General features: G+C 38.5%; 6 protein-coding genes across 7 annotated transcripts; 4 read left to right on the forward strand and 2 right to left on the reverse strand.

Annotated features, from left to right (window-relative positions):
- Nucleotides 1–71: 71 nt before the first annotated feature.
- LOC106408466 lies at nt 72–777 on the reverse strand (the record flags this gene model as incomplete). Its single annotated transcript, XM_013849240.3, is given in 2 exon segments — nt 72–630; nt 632–777. Coding segments are annotated over 2 exon segments (594 nt in total), but the record flags the coding sequence as incomplete, so codon positions are not given.
- A 2,729-nt stretch (nt 778–3,506) lies between these two features.
- Nucleotides 3,507–5,576, forward strand: LOC106407634 (protein ULTRAPETALA 1). Of its 2 annotated transcripts, none has more exons than XM_013848510.2 (3): nt 3,507–3,983; nt 4,738–5,062; nt 5,136–5,576. In XM_013848510.2, exons 1-3 carry the CDS (start codon nt 3,773–3,775, stop codon nt 5,308–5,310), a joined length of 711 nt encoding a protein of 236 aa, XP_013703964.1. In that variant the 5' UTR covers nt 3,507–3,772; the 3' UTR covers nt 5,311–5,576. The 2 variants fall into 2 exon arrangements, with proteins under 2 accessions (XP_013703964.1, XP_013703962.1); XM_013848508.2 differs by having other exon boundaries at nt 3,514–3,983; nt 4,726–5,062.
- A 656-nt stretch (nt 5,577–6,232) lies between these two features.
- BNAC07G50640D lies at nt 6,233–7,733 on the forward strand. The gene is made up of 2 exons (XM_013850640.3): nt 6,233–6,613; nt 6,939–7,733. The coding sequence occupies exons 1-2, from the start codon at nt 6,262–6,264 to the stop codon at nt 7,631–7,633; spliced, it is 1,047 nt and encodes a 348-aa protein (XP_013706094.1). The 5' UTR covers nt 6,233–6,261; the 3' UTR covers nt 7,634–7,733.
- A 362-nt stretch (nt 7,734–8,095) lies between these two features.
- Nucleotides 8,096–11,309, forward strand: LOC106408465 (external alternative NAD(P)H-ubiquinone oxidoreductase B1, mitochondrial). Its single transcript, XM_048763179.1, has 7 exons — nt 8,096–8,637; nt 8,902–9,157; nt 9,224–9,681; nt 10,044–10,632; nt 10,701–10,822; nt 10,906–11,025; nt 11,106–11,309. Exons 1-7 carry the CDS (start codon nt 8,558–8,560, stop codon nt 11,191–11,193), a joined length of 1,713 nt encoding a protein of 570 aa, XP_048619136.1. The 5' UTR covers nt 8,096–8,557; the 3' UTR covers nt 11,194–11,309.
- Nucleotides 11,310–11,653: 344 nt separating this feature from the next.
- On the reverse strand, nt 11,654–12,274 carry BNAC07G50660D. The gene has a single exon (XM_013849655.3). The coding sequence runs from the start codon at nt 12,159–12,161 to the stop codon at nt 11,898–11,900; it is 264 nt and encodes an 87-aa protein (XP_013705109.1). The 5' UTR covers nt 12,162–12,274; the 3' UTR covers nt 11,654–11,897.
- A 748-nt stretch (nt 12,275–13,022) lies between these two features.
- On the forward strand, nt 13,023–13,982 carry LOC125590122. Its single transcript, XM_048763180.1, has one exon. The coding sequence runs from the start codon at nt 13,023–13,025 to the stop codon at nt 13,980–13,982; it is 960 nt and encodes a 319-aa protein (XP_048619137.1).
- Nucleotides 13,983–21,483: the final 7,501 nt, after the last annotated feature.

The following is a 21,483-nucleotide window of genomic DNA, read 5'->3' on the forward strand; positions in this document are numbered from 1 at the left end:
TGTACTTATAACAGAACAGTGTCTTCTATCGGCTTTGCTTTTGCTTTTGCTTTTGCTTTTACTTTAAGAAAGATCGGCAAAGATTTGGTTAATATTATTGTACATTACGGAATTTACAATTCAAAAAGTGGAAATCAAAATGAATCAATCAAAGCATCAGTTAATGGAAGTAGAGAGTGAGATCAGAGAAAGATGAAGCATTCCATAGACACATAAGGCTCCCTCACAGCTACATCTTCTTCTTCCTTCTTTTCCTCTACAGCTACTTTCTCCTCTTCCTTCTTCACCTTCACTTCTGCTCCCTCCTTCTCCAGAGCTGCTTCACGCTTCTTCATGGGGCTTCTTCTTGCCGAACTAGGGCCACGAGTTGCCGGAGACCGTGACCGACGTCTTGGACCTTCTAGCAACCCGCTTCGTGGGAGAGGACTCGAGTCCACATTTCGCCGGTTGGCTGGTTATATGGTCTCTCTCGGACGGGACAGCTTCCCCTGAGGCGAGTGTTGTCCTCTCGGAGATCTGGAGATTCTTTCAGACATGTTGCGGCGAGAGAAAGAAGAAGTAGAAGAAGGAGGAGGATGTCGGTGGAGTTTGCTGATAGCGTCCTCTTCGTCGAGGATGGAAGCAGCAGTTAGTGGCGGTTGAGAAACTGTGAGAGACGCTGCAAATGTCGGACTTGCTGTGAGAGATCTCTGGTGTCGGGAGCGATGGAGGAGGGTGCTGAGCTTCTGAGTCTGAGACTTCGGGTGGGGACAGGCGGAGCTGTGACTTTCCCGGCGCTCAAGCAGCATCCCATTTCTGTCTCTACGTTTCTTAAATGCTTTCCACACACTCTCTCTCTTCTCTCTTCTCTCTTGTTACGTGTTATCCTTAATGGGCCGATCTGTACAGGTTGGCCCGTGCCTACTCTGGGCTCCCTATATTCCTTCTTACTCCGACGAATCCAATCCATGTCTCATTGATACTATCGAGACAAAAAGAAACAGTTCTTTTCTTCGTCGTTGTAAAAGAAAAATCAAAATTCCATGCTGGTGGACAATATCTCGCTTGATAGTGACCCCTCATTACTGAGACATTTCAACACACAACAAGATTTTGTAAGAAAAAATGCACATTGCCTTGGATGGTGAATAAAAATAATAATATACACATGCAGTGTAAGAAAAATGCTGAATTAAATACTGAAAATCTCTTGTGCTACAAAGAAGCTGGTATTCGTCGTATCATATGTAACAATCGTGACAGACGGTTCCATTTGAACATCAAACGCTGAAGCTTATATCATCGTCATTCTGGTAATTGAGGTCTATATCACATCAGTTTTCTTTTACTATGGGAAATAGAACCAAAAAAGTAGAGCTTAAAACGGCCAAGGCCCATTAATTTGTACAAACCAAACCCAAAAGGAAAAATAGTACTACTGTTAGTGAATCCATACTCTTTTGGGGTAACTAGGAGGAAAGAGTTTTTGGAGTAAAGATGTTGACATCATTATGTCATATTTTCGAAGATACCAATGTATGTTTTTCTCTTTATGTAAGACCGATCATATTGTGTGAATCCAGATAGTAATGTATCAACTGAACTAAATATAAATGAGTAGACCGAACATTCTTTGCTAGAATGTCGACAATACTATTCCATCTTCTTTCCATCTTCTAAAAAAGTATACTTAAAGAACAACACATAATTCATATCTATGAGAATATGGCAACACTAGTCTCTTACTCCCTCCGTTTTTTTATCTTTCAAAATAAACGATGTTTTCATAATTCAATGTACTTTTTAACTTTATCAAAAATGTGTAACCAATCATATTTTATAATTTGTTTTGTGATTAGTTGAATAATTATTAATTTATATTTTAATGATATTTTTTAAATAAAAAATAAGTTTTTTAATAGTTGTGTCATATCCTAAAATTTTATGTATTTTGAAATAGAGGGAGTATTAGGTTATTAAATAATCAGATCCTCAAACATAATAATATACACGTAGATATGCACATGACATTGGGGTTAGAGCGCGTTTCAGAATACCTAACAGACATAGATGTCAATGACGTCGTAACTTGGTTACTAGTAGTTGCTTTATAGTCAAATACATATTTTTTGATTAAAATGTGCACAAAAAAACATATTTTGTAATAGTGCACAGAGATTAAGAAAATTACATTTCTCTAGAAAAATATTTTAAAGATATAATTATAAAATCAGTTAACCAATTATAAAAAAAAATGTAAAATCTAATTGGTTGAACAGTTTCCAATAAAATTAAAATTAACATTAAAATCTCAAAACTTCCTTAAAATCTCAAAACTTCCTTAAAATCTCAAAACTTCATGTAAATTGAAACAAAACAAACCTTCTAAAACATCATCTATATTGAAACAGAAGGAATAGCTTTGATTAAACTTGTTTATTAAATTAAAACACACAAACTTTTAATTATCAATTAATCTTTAATTGAAAGATAAAAAAGAGCCACTGGGGAGAAATGACTCGGTAACCAATGAACCCTAAGGAAAGGGAAGAGCCCAAGAATTTGCAGAACCTCCAAGAGAAGGATGAGAGAGTAAACAAAACAAAATGACTTCAAATCTTTGATCAAAAAAAAAAAAAAAAAAATGACTTCAAATCAAGAGTCGTGAACAAGTACAAAAAGGACCTGAAACACTTGATTCACCTTATTCCTCAACTCTTCTTCTACACCGCATCTCTCTCTCTCATATCCCTACACTGTTATTATGTTAGGTTGGATGCTAATATATCTTTAATATAATAAAGAGGTCCCAATGTCCCATCCCCCCTCACGAGTTTTGTTTTTGTTGGCCAGCCAGCTGCTAATTTGGCATCGGCCAGAATAAAAACTCACTACTTTTGTATAGACCTGGCACTTTTATCCGAGATCCGGATCGAATCCGGATCCGATCCAAAAATCCGGATATCCGGATATCCAGAGGAGCCGAATCCGGATCCGAATAGTAAAATATTGGATCTGTCGAAGTCGGATCCGTATCCGGATATCTTAATTTTAGTCTGGATATCCGGATCCGTAAGTTTTATTAATAAATATTTCAAAAATAGTAATACTTATATATAAAAATTAATTTAATTTTAATTTAATTTTATTTAATATATTTTCATTTTTATAATAGTATATATAAATTTTATGTAAATTTTGTAATATTATACATAGAAATAATTAAAAACATTATATATTTTTTTTATTTTTAAATTATTGTTAATATTTTATATATATTAATATTATTTTTTATTTATATTAAAGATCCAAATCCGGATCCGGATATCCGCCGGATATTACAATTTTTTCAAGGATATCCGACACCAGGATATCCGAGAACCCGAGATCTTGATAAAAATAGTAAAATTATGGATCCGCCGGATAAGGATCCAAATCTGGATACCTTAAAATTGCCCGGATATCCGATCCGTCTCATGCCTACTTTTGTATAAGAGTTTCTTTACTTTTTTTTTTTTTTTTGTGCACTTTTCTTTACTTTCTCTGTAAACCCAAAACCCAAAGGCCAAAGGCATTCTCTCTCTCTTTCTACTTATTAATCTCTCTCTTCTCCCGAAAAGTCCCTTAATAAGCTTTTGCTTTGATATCAGATCTCTCTCTCTCTCAGTCTCAGCTTTTGAGATGCGTGCTCCTTTAGGGCTTTCCTTTTATACCCCAAAACGAGGCCTTTCCTCCTCTCTCTCTCATACGTTATAAGAAAGGGATCCAGAGAGGAGAAGAGATTGAGAGAGAGATGGCGAATGTGGAAGAGATACAATGTGGGTCTATGTTGTTCAGACAAGAGGAGCTGCAAGAGATGAGTGGGGTCAATGTTGGAGGCAGTTACGTTGAGGTCATGTGTGGTTGTACGAGCCACCGTTACGGTGATGCCATTGCTAAACTTAGGGTTTTCCCCAACGGCAATCTCGAAATCACCTGTGAATGCACGCCCGGCTGTGATGAAGGTCTCTCTCTCTCTTTTGCTCTCTATCTCTGTCTCTCCAGTCGTCTGTTTCTCCTGTTTTTCTGATGCTTTTGGCAAAATGGGTTTTGATTTATGTGCATGTTACATGTGAAAGTGTGTGTGAGATGTCTTCTACTATTTAAGGCTACGAGGGTTTTTACCCTTCGCTCTTACATCAACTGTTTGTTGTTTCTTTAGGTTGTGTTGTCTCTTCCTCTAGCTCTTCGAGTCTTCGTTTTCACACGGGTCTTTTACTTTACTGCTTGTTCTCTGCCTAGCTAATATTTCATTCGGCTAGTAATTAACCAATAAAGTTAAAATCTTTAGCATGATTACATCTTATCAACATGGTTACATTTGGCTAGTAACTAGTAAATCTAAACTCTTTCTTACTTGAGAAACTAGCTACCATATGTCTTATTGATATTGTTGATAGAGTATGCTAAATCCATCCTTACAGAAAATTAAATGAATTTAATTTGCTTCATTGTAATGTACTAATGTCTAGGCTGTTTGCATCTTTAATGCTGATGGGTCTCTTCTTTAGTGGCCTTGTGGTAGCTATATTGACATATGATATTCATCACTTGTTCGTACGTGTATAGTCTTCATTTTAAAGTTTGATACAAACCTCATTGCCATTATTGTGGCAGCTTGTAGCTGCTAACACCATCTCTAGCGTTTAGGTATATATATACACATTTAGAGCTCTTTTGAGAAAAAAAATGGTCTTACTTAAACAGTTTTGAGTATAGACAAGTTAACACCAGCTGCGTTCGAGAAGCATTCTGGCAGAGAAACGGCTAAGAAATGGAAGAACAATGTGTGGGTTATCAATGGAGGCGAAAAGGTTCCATTATCAAAGACAGTATTGCTCAAATACTACAACGAAGCATTAAAGAAGTGCAATAGATCAAACAGATCACAAGGCAGCAAAGTATTCCATAGAGATGAGTTTGTTGGATGCATCGAATGTGGCAAGGAGAGGAGGTTCAGGTTGAGGAGCAGAGACGAATGCCTCTTGCACCACAACGCAATGGCTGATCCAAACTGGAAATGCTCAGACTTTCCATACGACAAGTAGGTTTTATTTTGGTTATTGTGTTTATTATGCAAAAATGAAATGGTAATATATAAATCATGGTGGTTACAGGATAACATGTGAGGCAGAGGAAGAGAGAGGAAGCAGGAAAGTGTATAGAGGCTGCACACGTTCACCAACTTGCAAAGGCTGCACTTCTTGCGTCTGCTTTGGCTGCGAGTTATGCCGTTTCCCTGATTGTACTTGCCAGATGTGTGTTGACTTCACCAGCAATGTCAAAGCTTGAAGAAGAGTCCACTAAATAAAAATATCTTGCATTTAAAACCTTGTTGTATTCTTAATTTCCAAAACTGCTATATCTATTCTATATTATCTGATGGGTCATTGAATGGAGCAATTGAAAAGGTAAAAAAAAAAGTGGATTTCCTAGAAGAACATGCAGACGAGCATGCTTTAGTTAGTGCATGTCTTTCATTTTGTATGGGCAAGTGGCGAAGGAAAAATTAAAGTATTTCTTTATTTCGTTAGCTGTTGACAGCTTTGAGATGTCAATGGCAAACCTACCACGGTCTTGGAATATAGGAGGAGATGGGACAAGGGGAAAGAGATTGTATATCTTCTTATTACTCAAAAAGTCCTGAGCTCGTATTAGAACACTGTTGAAATGGTATCACCAAGACGATGCATCATGCATACTTTTATCATACTAATCAAAGGTTTTGTTTTTAATTTCAACACAAAGACTCAAGTGAGGTAAGAGAGGTTATGAGAATAGAGTCCTCATCGTGTAGTAAAAGGGCGAGCGAATAAAGTAGGATGATGAAGTAACAATATCTAACCAAATGTACCTTCGAATGCGTCTACAATCATATGAATCAATCTACATAACATGTTCCTCTCTTACGTAAGAAAATATACAGATGACATGCATGTTCTTATTACAATTTTCAGGGTTCATGGGATCTCCAGATGACATGCACCATTAGTATAACTAACAAACAATTGATCATGTACTATGATAACAAAACATCCATCTTCCTAGCTAATGTTTAAACCTTTCAAGTTCTAATATAAAAGTTATAAACTATACAATTTATTTATTGACCAACAGAAAAAAAAACTAAACAAATCATGTATTGGGTCGTAAAGCTAAAGCCCAATATGGTTTAACGGCCCAGTGTTGTTAACTCTGGCTAAGGCTATTCGTTTGTTCTCGGAAAAGCTTCAGGACGAGACGATGACGATGACTGCCTACGCTCTCTCTTCATCCTCCTTCTGCCGCAATTCTCGAATTCCTGCAATCAGTTCATCCTCTCTCTCCCGTAATCCTCATCTTAATGTCAGTAACAGGCTTACAATTGCTCCACCGCAGTTTCTGAACGCCGGCGTGAGCCTCCGCGGTTTCTCGGTTCCGGGGAAGTTCCCGAGTGTAAGACTTAGGGTAAGGTGCGAGAAAGAGGATACAATAAAGGGTGAGACAGAGGATGAGGCGGAGCGATTCGCGAGACGAGAGAGCACTATGCCTGATAGATTCAGACACTTGACCAAAGAAGCACCCGACACTCCTGTTAGATGGCCCTGGTTTATCGGTACGTCACCGTTTCGAGCTCCCTCTAGAATCAGTAATTTTAATCTTTACATAGTGATTGTAATCTGAACTAGTAATCTAGTGATTTGAAATTGTTTCAGTTGTGCATAGACCTTGTTTGGTAGCTAGACTAGTGTAACAGTGTTCTAAAAATTAATTTTTAGACTGCAAAAAACTATTTTTTTGAGCAACTTTTTAAAAAATCAGTTGTCCTCATAATCAATAATCCTCTATAAAGCGCCTAATTATCGCCTAGCAATTTCTTGAACATGTCTAATACAATATTCGGACAGATGAAGTTAACGTTTTTGATGTTCTGTCTGCAGCGTTAGCGTTTCTTGTTTATGCGTGGAGAGCTGTCTTGTTTGAGCTGTCCAACTGGAGAAACACTGCTTTCGCCATCGTTAGATTCCTCGGAGACCTTTCGAAGTTCGCGTTGGCACTCGTCTTCCACTTTATAGGCGATCCCATCACTTCTCTCATCGCCCTCGTGGAAACCGCAATCTACAGCGTCCGGGCCTTCTACTCAGGGATCGTGGCTTACACGCCTGTGAGAGAGTTAACCACTGTGATCCTTCTCGCATCATCCGTGCTTGCGATAGGAGAAGCGGTTGCGCCAAACTCCATCAGCAAGCAGCCTTATGTGGTTACTCTTGCGGGTCTTTTGGGGTATGCAGCTGTGCAGGGGTACATCTCGGAGCCGTTGTTCTGGACTGTCTTGGTGGGTTTGTATGGGTATTCGCGGTTGGTAAAGAAGAGGGACGATGTGACCTCGGCGTTGCCTTCTGCGGCTGTTCTGGCGGGTGTAGGGGAGCCGTGGGTGAGAGTGGTGGCTATCGCAGGGTATCTGGCTCTAGCTATGTATCATAATTCAACTAAGAAGAGCTCATCTGAAGAAGAAGAGGGACAGAGCTTGAGGAAGGCACCACCTGTGCCGTTGTTGGCTGCAGCTTTGGCTATTGGCGTAAGGCTTGCTGCGAAATGGGCTGGTTACAGGCACTTGACTTGGATGATTGTTTAAATTCTATGCCAGTTAAAGACCAAACAAAACTAGTTTGTGTTGTACTTTGTAACCCTCTCTACCCACTGGTTAGTAATGTTTCTTTTTTCGCGTCGATTCATAGTTACGGCTCATTAAGTATCAAACTAAGCACATCTTAAGCCATTTCGACTTACAGCTAAACTGTTAGGGGCATTGCAAGGACCTTCCCTATATAATGGAGCCACCACTTCTTGATTCATCTCAGTATCTCTGCCATCTGCTTTTTTATGTTTTTTTCTTCTGATTATTGTTTTCAGATGCGAATGTTTATTTGTTGTTTTTTTGTGAATGCCTCACTCACCTTTTAGCTTGTTCTCGAGAATGCTCAACGAAAATAAATGATAGTCATAGAGGCAAAGATTGAATTAGTGGCGGTGTTTAATCTTGGAGCCACACTATCATATAGTCTGTTTTCTTTCTTATCTACGCTTTGAAGTTTCTTGGGTCCAGATCTCTGGGTTCGGTAGAGATTTGTGAATTATTAATATGATCATCTAGAACATGTGAAAATCATAAAATAATAATAATAATGGCCTCTTTTGTTCTAAAGCTGGTTGAAAAAGATGCCTTATCCCAAATATTGTGTGTGGACAGTTGGTTCATACACTTGGCCTTGTACCAGATTATTGTTTTGCCACACAAGAACAAGCTAAGTACCCTTTGTCAAACTCTAATTTGTGTGTTTATCCATCTGAACTTGTCTATACATTCTCCTTTATAATTTGCAAATGTTTGAAACTTGGTCAGAACATTTCGACATGGCACGTGCTAGCTTTCGGAATATTTTTAATCAGCACAGTTAATAATTGAGTTGCTTAAATTTTCTTATCAACAAAAAAATAGTTGAAACTTGGTCGGAGATATCTCCCAACAAGTAGTCTCCTGGACTTTGTTCCTCCAAGAATGACAATACTTTCCTCTCTCGGAAGAGCCTCTCGATCTGCTCCACTTGCCTCTAAGCTCCTCCTACTCGGCACTCTCAGGTTTCACTTTTTTCACTTGTTTCCCAAAAGTCGGAAGGAACCTTTTTATGCTGTATAGTTGCGTTTTCTCAAATCTTGTAACGCCCTTTATCTCCAATCTTTTCTTTATAATAACCTTTTAGTGTTTGACTTAGGACAACGTTCTTGTTCTGTTAAACTTAAATCTAATACCTTTTTATTGACTTGGTGTCAACGAGACCTGTGTTTCACAATTTTTGGATTTGCTCACATTGAGAATGTGTTGTATTCTCTACACATTTGCAGCGGTGGGAGTTTAGTGGCCTACTCAGATTCTAACAAAAAGGAGGAAGAGCAGAAGCAGAAGAAGAAGAAAGTAGTGGTACTTGGCACTGGATGGGCTGGTATAAGCTTCCTTAAAGATCTTGACATCTCTTCCTACGACGTTCAGGTTGTTTCTCCTCAGAACTACTTTGCCTTCACTCCATTGTTACCTAGCGTCACTTGTGGAACTGTTGAAGCTAGAAGCATCGTTGAGTCTGTCCGCAATATCACCAAGAAGGTATCTTTGTATCTTTGGTCTATCATCATCATCTGTTAAGCTTACATACACTTTTGTTATTGGCAGAAAAATGGAGAGATTGAGTTATGGGAAGCAGACTGTGTCAAGATCGATCCTGCCAACAACAAGGTTCACTGCCAACCAGTTTTCAAGGATGACCCTGAAGCAAGCCAAGAGTTTTCGCTAGAGTACGACTACTTGATCATAGCGGTGGGAGCGCAAGTCAACACGTTCGGCACTCCTGGTGTTCTTGAGAACTGTCATTTCCTCAAGGAAGTAGAGGATGCGCAGAGGATAAGGAGAGGAGTGATTGATTGCTTTGAAAAGGCGGTTCTTCCTGGTCTCACTGAGGAGCAGAGAAGGACAAAGCTTCATTTTGTTATAGTGGGAGGTGGTCCTACTGGTGTGGAGTTTGCAGCTGAGTTACATGACTTTATCGAAGAGGATATCACCAAAATATACCCTTCGGTCAAGGAGCTTGTGAAGATTACACTTATTCAATCTGGAGATCATATCTTGAATTCGTAAGTCAAAAGACTCTATGGTAGCTTGTAGCCATCGGCATTCGGTTTTAGGTTCGGTTCTTTGGTTCTAGTTGTTTAGGATCCCAGTATTTAGAAAATTCAGTTCGGTTTTGGTTCAGTTATTTGGGTTTTTGGTTCGGTTAGGAAAGCAAAATTGGAAACCGGCTAATATCCTTAGGTAAATTTGGATCCCATTTGGTTCCGGTACGGTTATGGCTTTTCGGTTAATTCAGATTAAAAAGTCAGAAATTCAGTGTTTTCTGATTAAATATCAGATTTTTTCGGTTCCTCTGTTCCGGGTAAATGTCTAGTAGCTTGTCTTGGTTGTTGGGAGTTTGACAAAGTGATTGCTGTTGTTGCAGGTTTGATGAACGTATCAGTTCATTTGCTGAACAGAAGTTCTTGCGAGATGGGATCGATGTTCTGATGGGAATGCGTGTGATGTCAGTGTCCGATAAAGACATCTCTGTGAAGATCAAATCAAGTGGAGAAGTCGTAAGCCTTCCTCATGGTTTGATACTGTGGTCCACCGGTGTTGGGACACGTCCAGTGATCAGTGACCTCATGGAGCAAGTTGGCCAAGGAGGGAGACGAGCCTTGGCGACCAACGAGTGGTTACAGGTGAAAGGCTGTGAGAATGTGTATGCAGTTGGAGACTGTGCTTCCATAGCTCAACGCAAAATCATGGGGGATATTGCGAATATATTCAAAGCTTGTGACGTGGACAACTCAGGGACGTTGACGGAAGAAGAGTTACAAGACGTGGTTGAGGATATCAGTGTGAGGTACCCACAGGTTGAGCTCTACTTGAAAAGCAAGCATGTGAGGAGTATCAAAGACCTTCTGACTGATTCAGAAGGTAATCCAAAGAAAGAAGTGGACATCAAGGCGTTTGAGTCGGCTCTCTCTGGGGTTGACTCTCAGATGAAGAGCCTGCCTGCAACTGCTCAGGTACACTTAAGCGGGGTTTTGTTGTGGAACACAGGCTCAACGGTCTTATCGTGTTTGTTACTGTGTAGGTTGCTGCTCAGCAAGGTTCTTATCTTGCAAAATGCTTTAATAAGATGGAGCATTGTAAAGAGCATCCTGAAGGTCCTAAGCGTTTCAGAACTGGAGGGCATCACCAGTTTCGTCCTTTCCAGTATGCCAAAACTCTTGCATCCTCCATTTAACTCGCTAAATACAGAGATGAAACTGAAACCTTCTTTTTGTGGTTGATGACAGGTACAAGCACTTTGGACAGTTTGCTCCACTGGGAGGGGACCAAGCAGCAGCTGAACTACCAGGAGACTGGGTTTCAGCTGGAAGAAGCACCCAGTGGCTCTGGTATTCTGTTTATGCCAGGTAAAATATAAATGCTGATAAGCTCTATTTACTAATAGAATCTAAAGGGTGTATGAACACAAATGATGTGGTGAATGCAGCAAGCAAGTTAGCTGGCGAACGAGGGCTCTGGTGGTGTCGGACTGGACAAGGAGGTACATCTTTGGGAGGGATTCAAGCCGTATCTGAGAGCCAAGTCTTGTAATGTGTTTGTGAGATTGTCTGACCAAGATTCAGTGTTTTTCTCTTTGGTGTCCAAAGCTGTGGACTCTTTGTGATTAGTGATGAAGCCAAACCTTTTATTATTCGTGAACCTGATATACATGGGCCATGGCCCAGTATAGACCATGGGTATTCAGGCCTCTAGCGCCTCGCTTAATTTGGGCCCGCGGATATTCTTGTTTAATTCAAGATGAAAATACATTATTTATTTTTTATTTAATCAAAAATGAATAAATTATTTTAATGGCGACCTGATTCAATTATGACAGCCATTAAAAAATGAATAACATTATGGAGTGACTGACTTGTCTGGTCCCATTGGATAATGATGGTTTTGGAATCGTTTAAAATAAGAATTACTTCCACTCTAGATAATGTTGAATTAGTGGCAATCACAATCAAGATTTGATAATTTTTTGATGAGAACTTGGAAGAGAGACGATGTTTTGATACTTAAAACAAAAGACAGAGTTCTCATAAACGAACTTTTGCTCTAGATCTTCTTGAACATGTCTAATATTAACATAGATGACTATAATACAAATATACAACGAACTATTATACAGTTTATCATCAGCAAATGCAACTCGCTTTTTCTGACTCAAGCGGATCCATGACCAAGTCACCATGCATCATCTGTGGTGAATGGTGATGAATGTATGGAGGTAGAACTAGCCTTGGCTCCAGCAGCTTAGGTACATGACCTGACGGAGAGATTCATCAGGAGTGGAAGAAGAAGAGGTGCGTCGTCTTTCTTCTGAAGGAACATCGTCTACGGGAACATCAGCGGCGGAGAGAGGGCGGAGATCGGAGGAAAGACGGCGTTGAAGACGGTGGGCGGAGCTGAGGCTGGTTTTCAGCTTGACGCCGTGATCGGGGTTTCCTTGAACAGCCACGAAAGATGCTGCCATCCAGACCTTGTTTAGATAATTCATGATCTACTAAACTTCTTTCTTTAGATCGTTGAAAATGGAAGCTGAAAAGGATTTTGAGAAGCTCTGTGTAAACTGAAAGAAGATGAGAAGGTTTTGTCGGAAGATGAAGGAGAGATGAGGATGTGTACTTATATCCAAAGGAACATAGGTTTCGTGGGCTAAATGGTAAATTCCAGCGGTGCTCGTGCAATGGTCAGTGGGATCCAGGTTTCTGAAGCAATTCCAGATGTTGACAATCTTTTTTTAATATCGATTTAATATTACATTTAATAATTTGTGTATTCTTTATTAAGTTTTTAGAATTTATAATAAATTATTTTTATGGATTCTAATTTTTTTATAAAAATATTACTGAATTTTTTATCAACTTTTAAAACTTCTAAAATGTTGAGAGAAGTGAGAAAGTGGATGAGCAAGGAAGGATATAGGAGGAAACAAGTGGCGGCCTTAGAGGGTCCTATATATCCTCAAGATGAGTCACCTCTCTTCTTTCAATTATGGGACTCCTTATGTTGGGCCCTACCTTTATTGTATCTTGGCGATAAGTGATTTAACTTAATTTTGTTACGAAAGTCAACAAAAACAGAAGGAGCCGTAATGTTTGAAATTATAAAAGATGTGGGGTCCGCTGCACTATTTGCACAGTAAATTTCCTTCTATATATACGAACGTTTGCGTTCGTTTGTAAACATACTAAATACTCTTCTCTTCCCTTTAATAAGAAACACTCTCTCTCTATATCTGTGTAATCTTCTCCTACGGGTATAAATTTTGCTCTTATTTAAATTACTGCGATACTATAAAATCATAGTTCTTTTCATAACACGTTATCAGCACGATCGTTCTGAAATTCGAAATACAATGGCAAACATCGAGAAACTCCAGTTCCCGGCTCTGAAAGTAACCGGCGAAAATTATGTCAGATGGGTCACAAATGTGAAACCTTATCTTGTAATAAAAAAGATAACCGAAGCGATAGAAGTCGGTAACAAATCGCCACCCGAGCATATAGCCGAAGCGATTATCTTCCTGAAGAAGCACTTAGATGAGAATCTAACTCACGACTATGGAGACGTTGAAGACCCAGCCGTACTATGGCAAGCCTTGAAAGATAGGTTCGATAATCAAAAGGAAATCAATCTCCCTCACGCTCTTGAAGAGTGGAAAACCCTGAGGTTTCAGGATTTCCAAAGGGTTAGAGATTACAATTCCACTATCTTGAGGATAGTTGCACAATTAAAATATTGTGGTAACCCTGTCACCGAAGCAGAAATGCTTGACAAGACATATAATACTTTCCACAAAGAACACAACGTCTTATCCCGAATTTACAGAAAATGTGGGTACACCAAATTTTCTGAATTGATGGTAACACTCATGTTGGCTGAAAAGAACGATGAGTTACTAATCAAAAACCATAATTCCCGACCTACGGGAGCCAAGGCATTTCCCGAAGTGAATGCTACGGCGGTAGAATATTCGGGAAGGAGAAACCAGACCAACCGAGGTCGTGGTCGGCGTTTCAACAACAAACGTGGAAAGCCTTACTATCCTAAAAGTATTAGATCTAACAAATGGGTTAGATCTGAACAACCTCCTAAAGGCAAAGAAACCGAAGAGGATACCACAAAGAAAAGTGAGACTGTATGTTACAGATGTGGATGTAAGGGACATTGGTCCCGTACCTGTCGTACTCCCCCACATTTGTGCAAGTTATATCAAGAGTCCATAAAAGGAAAGGCTAAAGAGGTGAACCTCACAGAAAATGTTGAAGGGACTTCATACCTTGAATCCTCCGACTTCGCTAATGAGCTGGACTAGATTACTCCTGAAGAGAATCGAAATGCCTATGATAAGAGTATTGAATAGTTTTCAGTATTACCATGTATAATTATTACATTTCTTGTTTTAAACAAATAATGATGTTTTAACATCACCTTAATGTATAATTATTGTGTTTTTCCTTATATGAATGAATTTTATGTTTCCTTTTACATTTATGACAATTTCAGAAATGGATCAGAATGGTAATGAAGCAAAATCCAAGAAACGGATTCGTGAAATATGCATACCAGATAGTGGAACAACGCACACTATTCTGAGACAAAAGAGATATTTCTCTGATATAAAACCAACAAGAATTGTCGTCAATACAATATCAGGTCCTGCAGACGTGATTGAAGGAACTGGTAAAGCAAACTTTACTTTACCGAATGGAACAAAATTTTCCATAAATAATGCTCTATATTCTCCAAGTTCTAAAAGGAATTTGTTGAGTTTTAAAGACATATATCTTCACGGATATGATACTCAGTCTGCAACTGAGGATGGAAAGAAATACATGTATGTAACTTCTGAGAAATGTGGCAGAAAACACATATTGGAAAAGTTTCCAGAGCTTCCTTCGGGGTTACATCATACTTATATCGATGAGATCGAATCAAATCTTGTAGTAGAACGGAACCCAGAAGAGTTCACGTTATGGCATGATCGCCTTGGCCACCCAGGAACTACAATGATGCGTAAAATCATAGAAAGTTCACATGGTCATCCACTGAAAATCCAGGAGATTTCTCAAGGGAATAAAATGACATGTGTTGCATGTTCTCTAGGAAAATTGATCGTAAGGCCATCGCCAACCAAAATCGATAAAGAATCACCAAAGTTCCTTGAAAGAATTCAAGGCGATATATGTGGACCTATACACCCACCTTGTGGACCATTCCACTATTTTATGGTATTAATTGACGCATCCAGTAGATGGTCACACGTTTGTCTATTATCATCTCGAAATGTGGCATTTGCGAGATTTCTAACTCAGATAATCAAACTGCGAGCACAGTTTCCTGATTATACTATTAAAAGAGTTAGACTAGACAACGCTGGTGAATTCACATCCCAAGCATTCAATGACTATTGTATGGTAATGGGAATTGAAGTTGAACATTCGGTTGCTCATGTTCATACGCAAAATGGTTTGGCTGAATCTTTAATTAAGCGTCTGCAATTGATTGCAAGACCATTGATCATGAGATCAAAACTTCCAACCTCTGTATGGGGACATGCCATTTTGCATGCAGAAGCACTCATTCGGATCAGACCGAGTGCATACCATAAATATTCCCCACTACAATTAGCGTTTGGTCGAGAACCAAACATTTCCCACTTTAGAATCTTTGGTTGTGCGGTATATGTGCCTGTAGCACCACCACAACGTACAAAGATGGGACCACAAAGAAGATTGGGAATATATGTTGGTTTTGATTCCCCATCAATTATAAGATACCTAGAACCACAGACTGGTGACGTCTTTACAGCACGTTTTGCTGATTGTCATTTTGACGAAAATGTATTCCCAGTTCTAGGGGGAGAAAACAAAAATGTTGGAAGTGATATAAAATGGAGTGTACCATCATTGTTATATCTTGATCCTCCTACTAAAGAGTCAGAACTAGAAGTTCGACGAATTATGCATTTACAGAGTATAGCTAACCAGCTACCTGATGCATTTGTAGATACCAAGACGGTAACTAAATCTCATATACCAGCTGCAAATGCTCCTGCTCGTATCAAAATGCCAAATGAACAAGAAAAGGAGGATGACACACGAGAGCCAAAAACACGCCTGAAGCGTGGTAGACCTGTTGGTTCTAAGGATAAGAATCCTAGGAAACAGAAGAAAGCTGAAATATATGATGCACCCAAAATAGCAGAAAATATTTTGGAAGAAATAAATGATAAGGATTCTGATGAATCAGAGCATCATGAATCAGAGCATCATGAATCGAAAGATAATCATGAGATTTCTATTAATTACATCCATAATAAAAGGATATGAACATAGAAATAAACAAAATGACCTTGATGATGCTTTCTCATATATTGTGTCAAGTGAAATAAATGAAGAAATCGATGATCCAGAACCAAAATCTGTCTATGAATGTCAAAAGAGACATGATTGGGAACAATGGAAAAATGCAATACAAGCTGAACTTGATTCGCTTAATAAACGAAAAGTATTTGGATCTATTGTGCTCACACCTGCAGATGTGAGACCAGTTGGGTACAAATGGGTTTTCGTTCGAAAGCGAAATGAGAAAAATGAGATTACGAGATACAAATCTCGTCTAGTGGCTCAAGGTTTTTCTCAAAGACCTGGAATCGATTATGAAGAAACGTATTCTCCAGTTATGGATGCCATTACATTTAGATTCTTGATGAGTCTAGCAGCTGATAAAAATCTAGAGATGCGTCTCATGGATGTTGTTACAGCTTATCTATATGGATCATTAGATACTGATATCTACATGAAAGTTCCTGATGGATTTAAAATGCCAGAAGCATTAAGTTCCAAACCTAAAGATGTATGTGCAATAAAATTGCAAAGATCATTATATGGGTTAAAGCAATCTGGACGTATGTGGTATAATCGTCTCAGTGATCATTTAACAAAAGAAGGATATGTGAATGATCCTATATGCCCATGTGTTTTCATCAAGAAAACAATATCCGGATTTGTAATAATCGCGGTATATGTTGATGATCTTAACATCATCGGAACTCAAAAGGAAATACAAAAGGCATCAGACTATCTCAAAGGAGAATTTGAGATGAAAGACCTAGGACAGACACATTATTGTCTTGGCCTACAAATAGAACATTCACAAAATGGTATATTTGTGCATCAATCCACATACACTAAAAGAGTGTTGAAACGATTTAACATGGATAAATCAACTCCTCTTAGCACCCCGATGGTCGTTAGGTCACTTAATATTGAAAGTGATCCATTTCGACCACCTGAGGAGAAAGAAGAGATACTTGGTCCGGAAGTACCATATCTAAGTGCAATTGGAGCGCTGATGTACCTTGCAAATTGTACACGGCCTGATATATCATTTGCTGTGAATCTTTTGGCAAGATTCAGCTCATCTCCAACCCGAAGACATTGGAATGGGATCAAACATGTTTTTCGTTACCTCCAAGGGACCATTGATTTAGGCTTGCTTTATCCTAAAAGTTCAAAAGGTCAAATGGTTGGTTTTGCAGATGCAGGATATCTTTCAGATCCACACAAAGCCCGATCGCAAACAGGATACGTTTTTACGATTGGAGGCACTGCTATATCTTGGCGTTCTCAGAAACAAACGCTCGTGGCTACTTCTTCAAATCATGCTGAGATCATTGCACTCCATGAAGCAAGTAGAGAATGTGTATGGCTAAGATCAATAAGCCGACACATCTGTTCAAGCAGTGGAATTGACGAAAATATAGAGCCAACTATTTTATATGAAGATAATGCAGCATGTGTTGCTCAAACAAAGGACGGATATATCAAAAGCGATAGAACGAAGCATATTCATCCGAAGTTCTTCTCATACACTCAAGAGCTCGTGAAGAAGAAAGAGATTGAAGTAAGATATGTTCGATCATGCGACAATGCAGCCGACCTCTTCACAAAATCACTCCCTACCTCGGTATTCAGAAAACACATCCATAACATTGGGATGCGCCATCAGAAGGATCTATGACTGTTCAATCGAGGGGGAGCTTACGTAGTTGTGCTCTTTTTACCTTACTATAGTTTTTCCCATTGGGTTTTCCTGGAAAGGTTTTTAACGAGGCAACAAAGACGTTAAGCGAGAGCGGATAGTGACACCGGCCCCCAAGGGGGAGTGTTACGAAAGTCAACAAAAACAGAAGGAGCCGTAATGTTTGAAATTATAAAAGATGTGGGGTCCGCTGCACTATTTGCACAGTAAATTTCCTTCTATATATACGAACGTTTGCGTTCGTTTGTAAACACACTAAATACTCTTCTGTTCCCTTTAATAAGAAACACTCTCTCTCTATATCTGTGTTATCTTCTCCTACGGGTATAAATTTTGCCCTTATTTAAATTACTGCGATACTATAAAATCATAGTTCTTTTCATAACAAATTTCAAGATTTTGTCTCTTGTATGTTTTGTTTTTTTATACTATGTGAAACGATAAGAGGCCCAAAACCAAACTAAATGATATTTGGATACATTATTGGGAAGCTGCCTAGAACCTAGAGTCTAGAATCGAGGTCCCCGAAGGGGTTTGATGGCGTGTAAGCTGGTCATTGGGTTGTCACGTGCTTCCATCACGTGGTGTTACCGCCCATCAAATGCATCTTGTCTTGTCCCTTTGTTCTAGTGAGTTTTTGATTGCTATTTAATCTTTTTTTTTTGCTAACTTTGCTATTTAATCTTCGGTTGTGCATTATTAAATCTCATGGTTAATAGGAGTTGGCTTTGTGAGGATATAGATTCATTCTCTCATCTTGTGGGTAGATAAGCCATGTCTGCTTCTTCTACTTCAGCTACTTTATTGCCTTTGACTATAAGTCTATATTCTATAACCAGTTGTACTTCTTTTTTTTGGGTCTGTATAGTTCTCGATTGTAGTCTCAAAAATATAGCTCCATGAGCAAAAGCTCAAACCCTGCAATGTATTGCTGAAGAGTATATAACGTAAAATCTTGTGCTAAAATATAGCTCCATGAGCGAAAGCTCAAACCCTGCAATGTATTGCTGAAGAGTATATAACGTAAAATCTTGTGCTATTAGGCATATATTTCAAATTTGAACAAGATGAATACTATAACCACCATGAGTCCATGACTTTTATTAGCATGTTACAGACATCAACTGTGTGTCTTTATCATTTTTGGCTCTAATTGGTAAAGTCAAAACGCCGTACACCTTCAGGAGGAGGAAAATTAGGTAGAAAAGAACATGCGTGATAATACCAGATGATAGCTGAAACGGAAGAACAAAAAAATTTCTATGAGAAAAAAAAAAGAACATAGAGTCCAACAAGGCTAATGGAGACTGTTAAAAGAAAAAAAAAACCAAGGCTAATGAAAACTTGTGTTGGTCAGGGTTGTCATGATAAGGAACATAAACATATAGATAGACATGGGAATTTTTATAAAATTTAGAAGACCATGCTCTAGAATGCATGCAAGAACTTTGGCCACTTTTCATCTCTTTCCTTCCGGATGATTGCAAGCAGCTACTCCTTGGCACTGCATGATCTTACGCCAATATTATTGTGTCATTTTGTTGTCATTCTGCTCTTCTCTGGCTTGGCCTATCTCACTCTTCATCACTCACGGCCAGCTTCTCTCTGTTTTGTTCACTCTATTTGTTACTTGTGTTTCATCATCCAAAAGCACACTCACTTACTCACTCACTCTTTGTTCTCACTTGTGTATAATCATAACACAAGCTCACACGCTCTCTTTACTCTCTAACGTTTCTTTTTTGTTTGTATAGAGAGAAGAGAGAACACTTTGTATGTTTTAACTCTTTTTCATTAATTCTTCTTCAAACACAACCATACATACTTATAGTAGATTTCTCTACTAACTCCACTTACTCTCCCTTACACTTATATCTTTACCTACTCCCACTTGTCCATGCCTCTATATTAGGCCATGGATTAATTCTACAAGCAAACTTATCTTATTCTAACAACTTCAACTTAACTTAGTTAGCTTAGCAACTAACTAGTTATCTTATTCTTCTTGTTGTGTAACTTCTAGTTACACAACCAAGTTTTCTTCCTTGACTTCTTGTTCTTCTTCCTTTCTTGCTCTTCACGCTTCTTCTTCTTCTTCTTCTTCTTCTTCTTCCTCCATTTCTTGCGTTCCAAGCTTCTTCTTCTTCTTCTTCATTCTTCTTCTGTAGTATTTAATCAAAGGTTCAATCTCAACACTCCCTCTTGAATCCTTTGATTTAAATACCCAACTTCATTTAGGGACTTGATCCCATTCTCCTTCTTGACAAGAACCTCTAAGATTCTTCTTGTGCCAATTTCTTTGTCACCTTCTTGACATATCTTCTCTGCTGTATTTAATCAAAGGTTCAATCTCAACACATTTACTTCTAGATCGACGACATAATTGCTGAGCCACTGGATTTTTTTTTCTTCTAAATATGAAAATATCATTATTGAGGATGAAATTTGATACAATTGACTTGTATCTAGTCTACTTGCAAGCAAATTTGAGCCTAAGAACCCGCAATTTTTTTTAAAGAAAATTTGGTTCCTAGCTTAGTTCTAAGTTATTCCCAAGCTTGAAACAATTTAAAGCTAAAGAGAGTACACAGCTTTAACAACAAATCTGAGCCACTGATGCATGAAAAAATTAATAACGAATTCAAATTGATCAAACAGAAGTTAAGTCTTGGTCATTATTTCAGAAAGACATAACAAAGTTCACAAAGATTAGTAAACAGAAAGTCATAATAAAGATCATAAACATATAGATAGATAAAGGTATTTCAAAACTATTATTGCGAATGTATTTGCAATAAGTTCAATAGAAAAAGAAGAAGACATGAAGCCACCAAATATTACAGAGGGACGGCTGAGGAGGGGGACAACCGCCCTGGGTCCAAGCCCGTGTCTCTCCGTATATTAATAGTTAAGCGGTCCAATTTTTTTAAATAAATCTACATTTTTATATTAAAAAATTATAAATATAATAAATAAAACTGAAAAGGGCCCCAAAATATTTGATATACATATAGTTTTATTTTCATCACAAAATATACAAAATATTACTGATTAAATTTTAAAAATATTTCAAACATTATCTGAATACAAATCGTAGAGGATAATTATTTTTTTTTGCCCTAGAGCCCATAGCAATGTTAACCCGACCCTGAATTATTACTCTAGTGTCCCATAATAGGAGAAAGTGGCAAGTGTTAGAAAGAAAAAGAAAAGCCATGAAACCACAAAATGCTACTTCTAGCGGCATCTCCCCTTTGGCGATGCCTAACAGTGACTCCTACGTACCCTCGCAAACTCATCACATACACAAGCACACAAATTAACAATACACGGGGGGAAAGGAACGGGCCCATCAGAGCTATATTTTTTCTATTGTAAATGAGACATCAGGCTGAGCCCATATTGCCTTGGCAACTAAAGCAAGTAATCACAATACACACTAGTGCTCCAACAAGAACCTGCCAAGGAGTGTGACCAAGCAGCTGGAGACCACTTATTTGTAAGCGCAATCATTTCCAAGTTTGACGTCTCAACCACCTACATCGAGGTCTTTCCCAATCGCAATCATTTTCAAGGTCTAAATCACTTTGTGATCTTCCGCAAGAGGCAGACGTTTTGTCAACACGTTGTGAGGTTCCTCTTCGGGTGATACCTAGCGAGCTTCTCAAGTATTGTCAACACTTTTTGAGCTTCCACTTTGGGTTTAAGGATAGTACTAGCCTAAGACCCGAACGCGGGTTATATTCCATTTGCTATTGAATTTATAGAGC

The sequence above is a fragment of the Brassica napus genome, chromosome C7 (genome assembly GCF_020379485.1).
Source record: "Brassica napus cultivar Da-Ae chromosome C7, Da-Ae, whole genome shotgun sequence".
NCBI lineage: Eukaryota > Viridiplantae > Streptophyta > Magnoliopsida > Brassicales > Brassicaceae > Brassica > Brassica napus.

Coding starts and splice junctions, on each gene's coding strand:
- LOC106408465 (XM_048763179.1), top strand. CDS start 8,558: ATGACAATACTTTCCTCTCTCGGAAGAGCCTCTCGATCTGCTCCACTT. Junction 9,158..9,223: donor TCCGCAATATCACCAAGAAG/GTATCTTTGTAT, acceptor TGTTATTGGCAG/AAAAATGGAGAGATTGAGTT. Junction 11,026..11,105: donor TGGTATTCTGTTTATGCCAG/GTAAAATATAAA, acceptor TGGTGAATGCAG/CAAGCAAGTTAGCTGGCGAA.
- BNAC07G50660D (XM_013849655.3), bottom strand. CDS start 12,161: ATGAATTATCTAAACAAGGTCTGGATGGCAGCATCTTTCGTGGCTGTT.
- LOC106407634 (XM_013848508.2), top strand. CDS start 3,773: ATGGCGAATGTGGAAGAGATACAATGTGGGTCTATGTTGTTCAGACAA. Junction 3,984..4,725: donor CACGCCCGGCTGTGATGAAG/GTCTCTCTCTCT, acceptor TTACTTAAACAG/TTTTGAGTATAGACAAGTTA. Junction 5,063..5,135: donor TCAGACTTTCCATACGACAA/GTAGGTTTTATT, acceptor TGGTGGTTACAG/GATAACATGTGAGGCAGAGG.
- BNAC07G50640D (XM_013850640.3), top strand. CDS start 6,262: ATGACGATGACTGCCTACGCTCTCTCTTCATCCTCCTTCTGCCGCAAT. Junction 6,614..6,938: donor TAGATGGCCCTGGTTTATCG/GTACGTCACCGT, acceptor TTCTGTCTGCAG/CGTTAGCGTTTCTTGTTTAT.
- LOC125590122 (XM_048763180.1), top strand. CDS start 13,023: ATGGCAAACATCGAGAAACTCCAGTTCCCGGCTCTGAAAGTAACCGGC.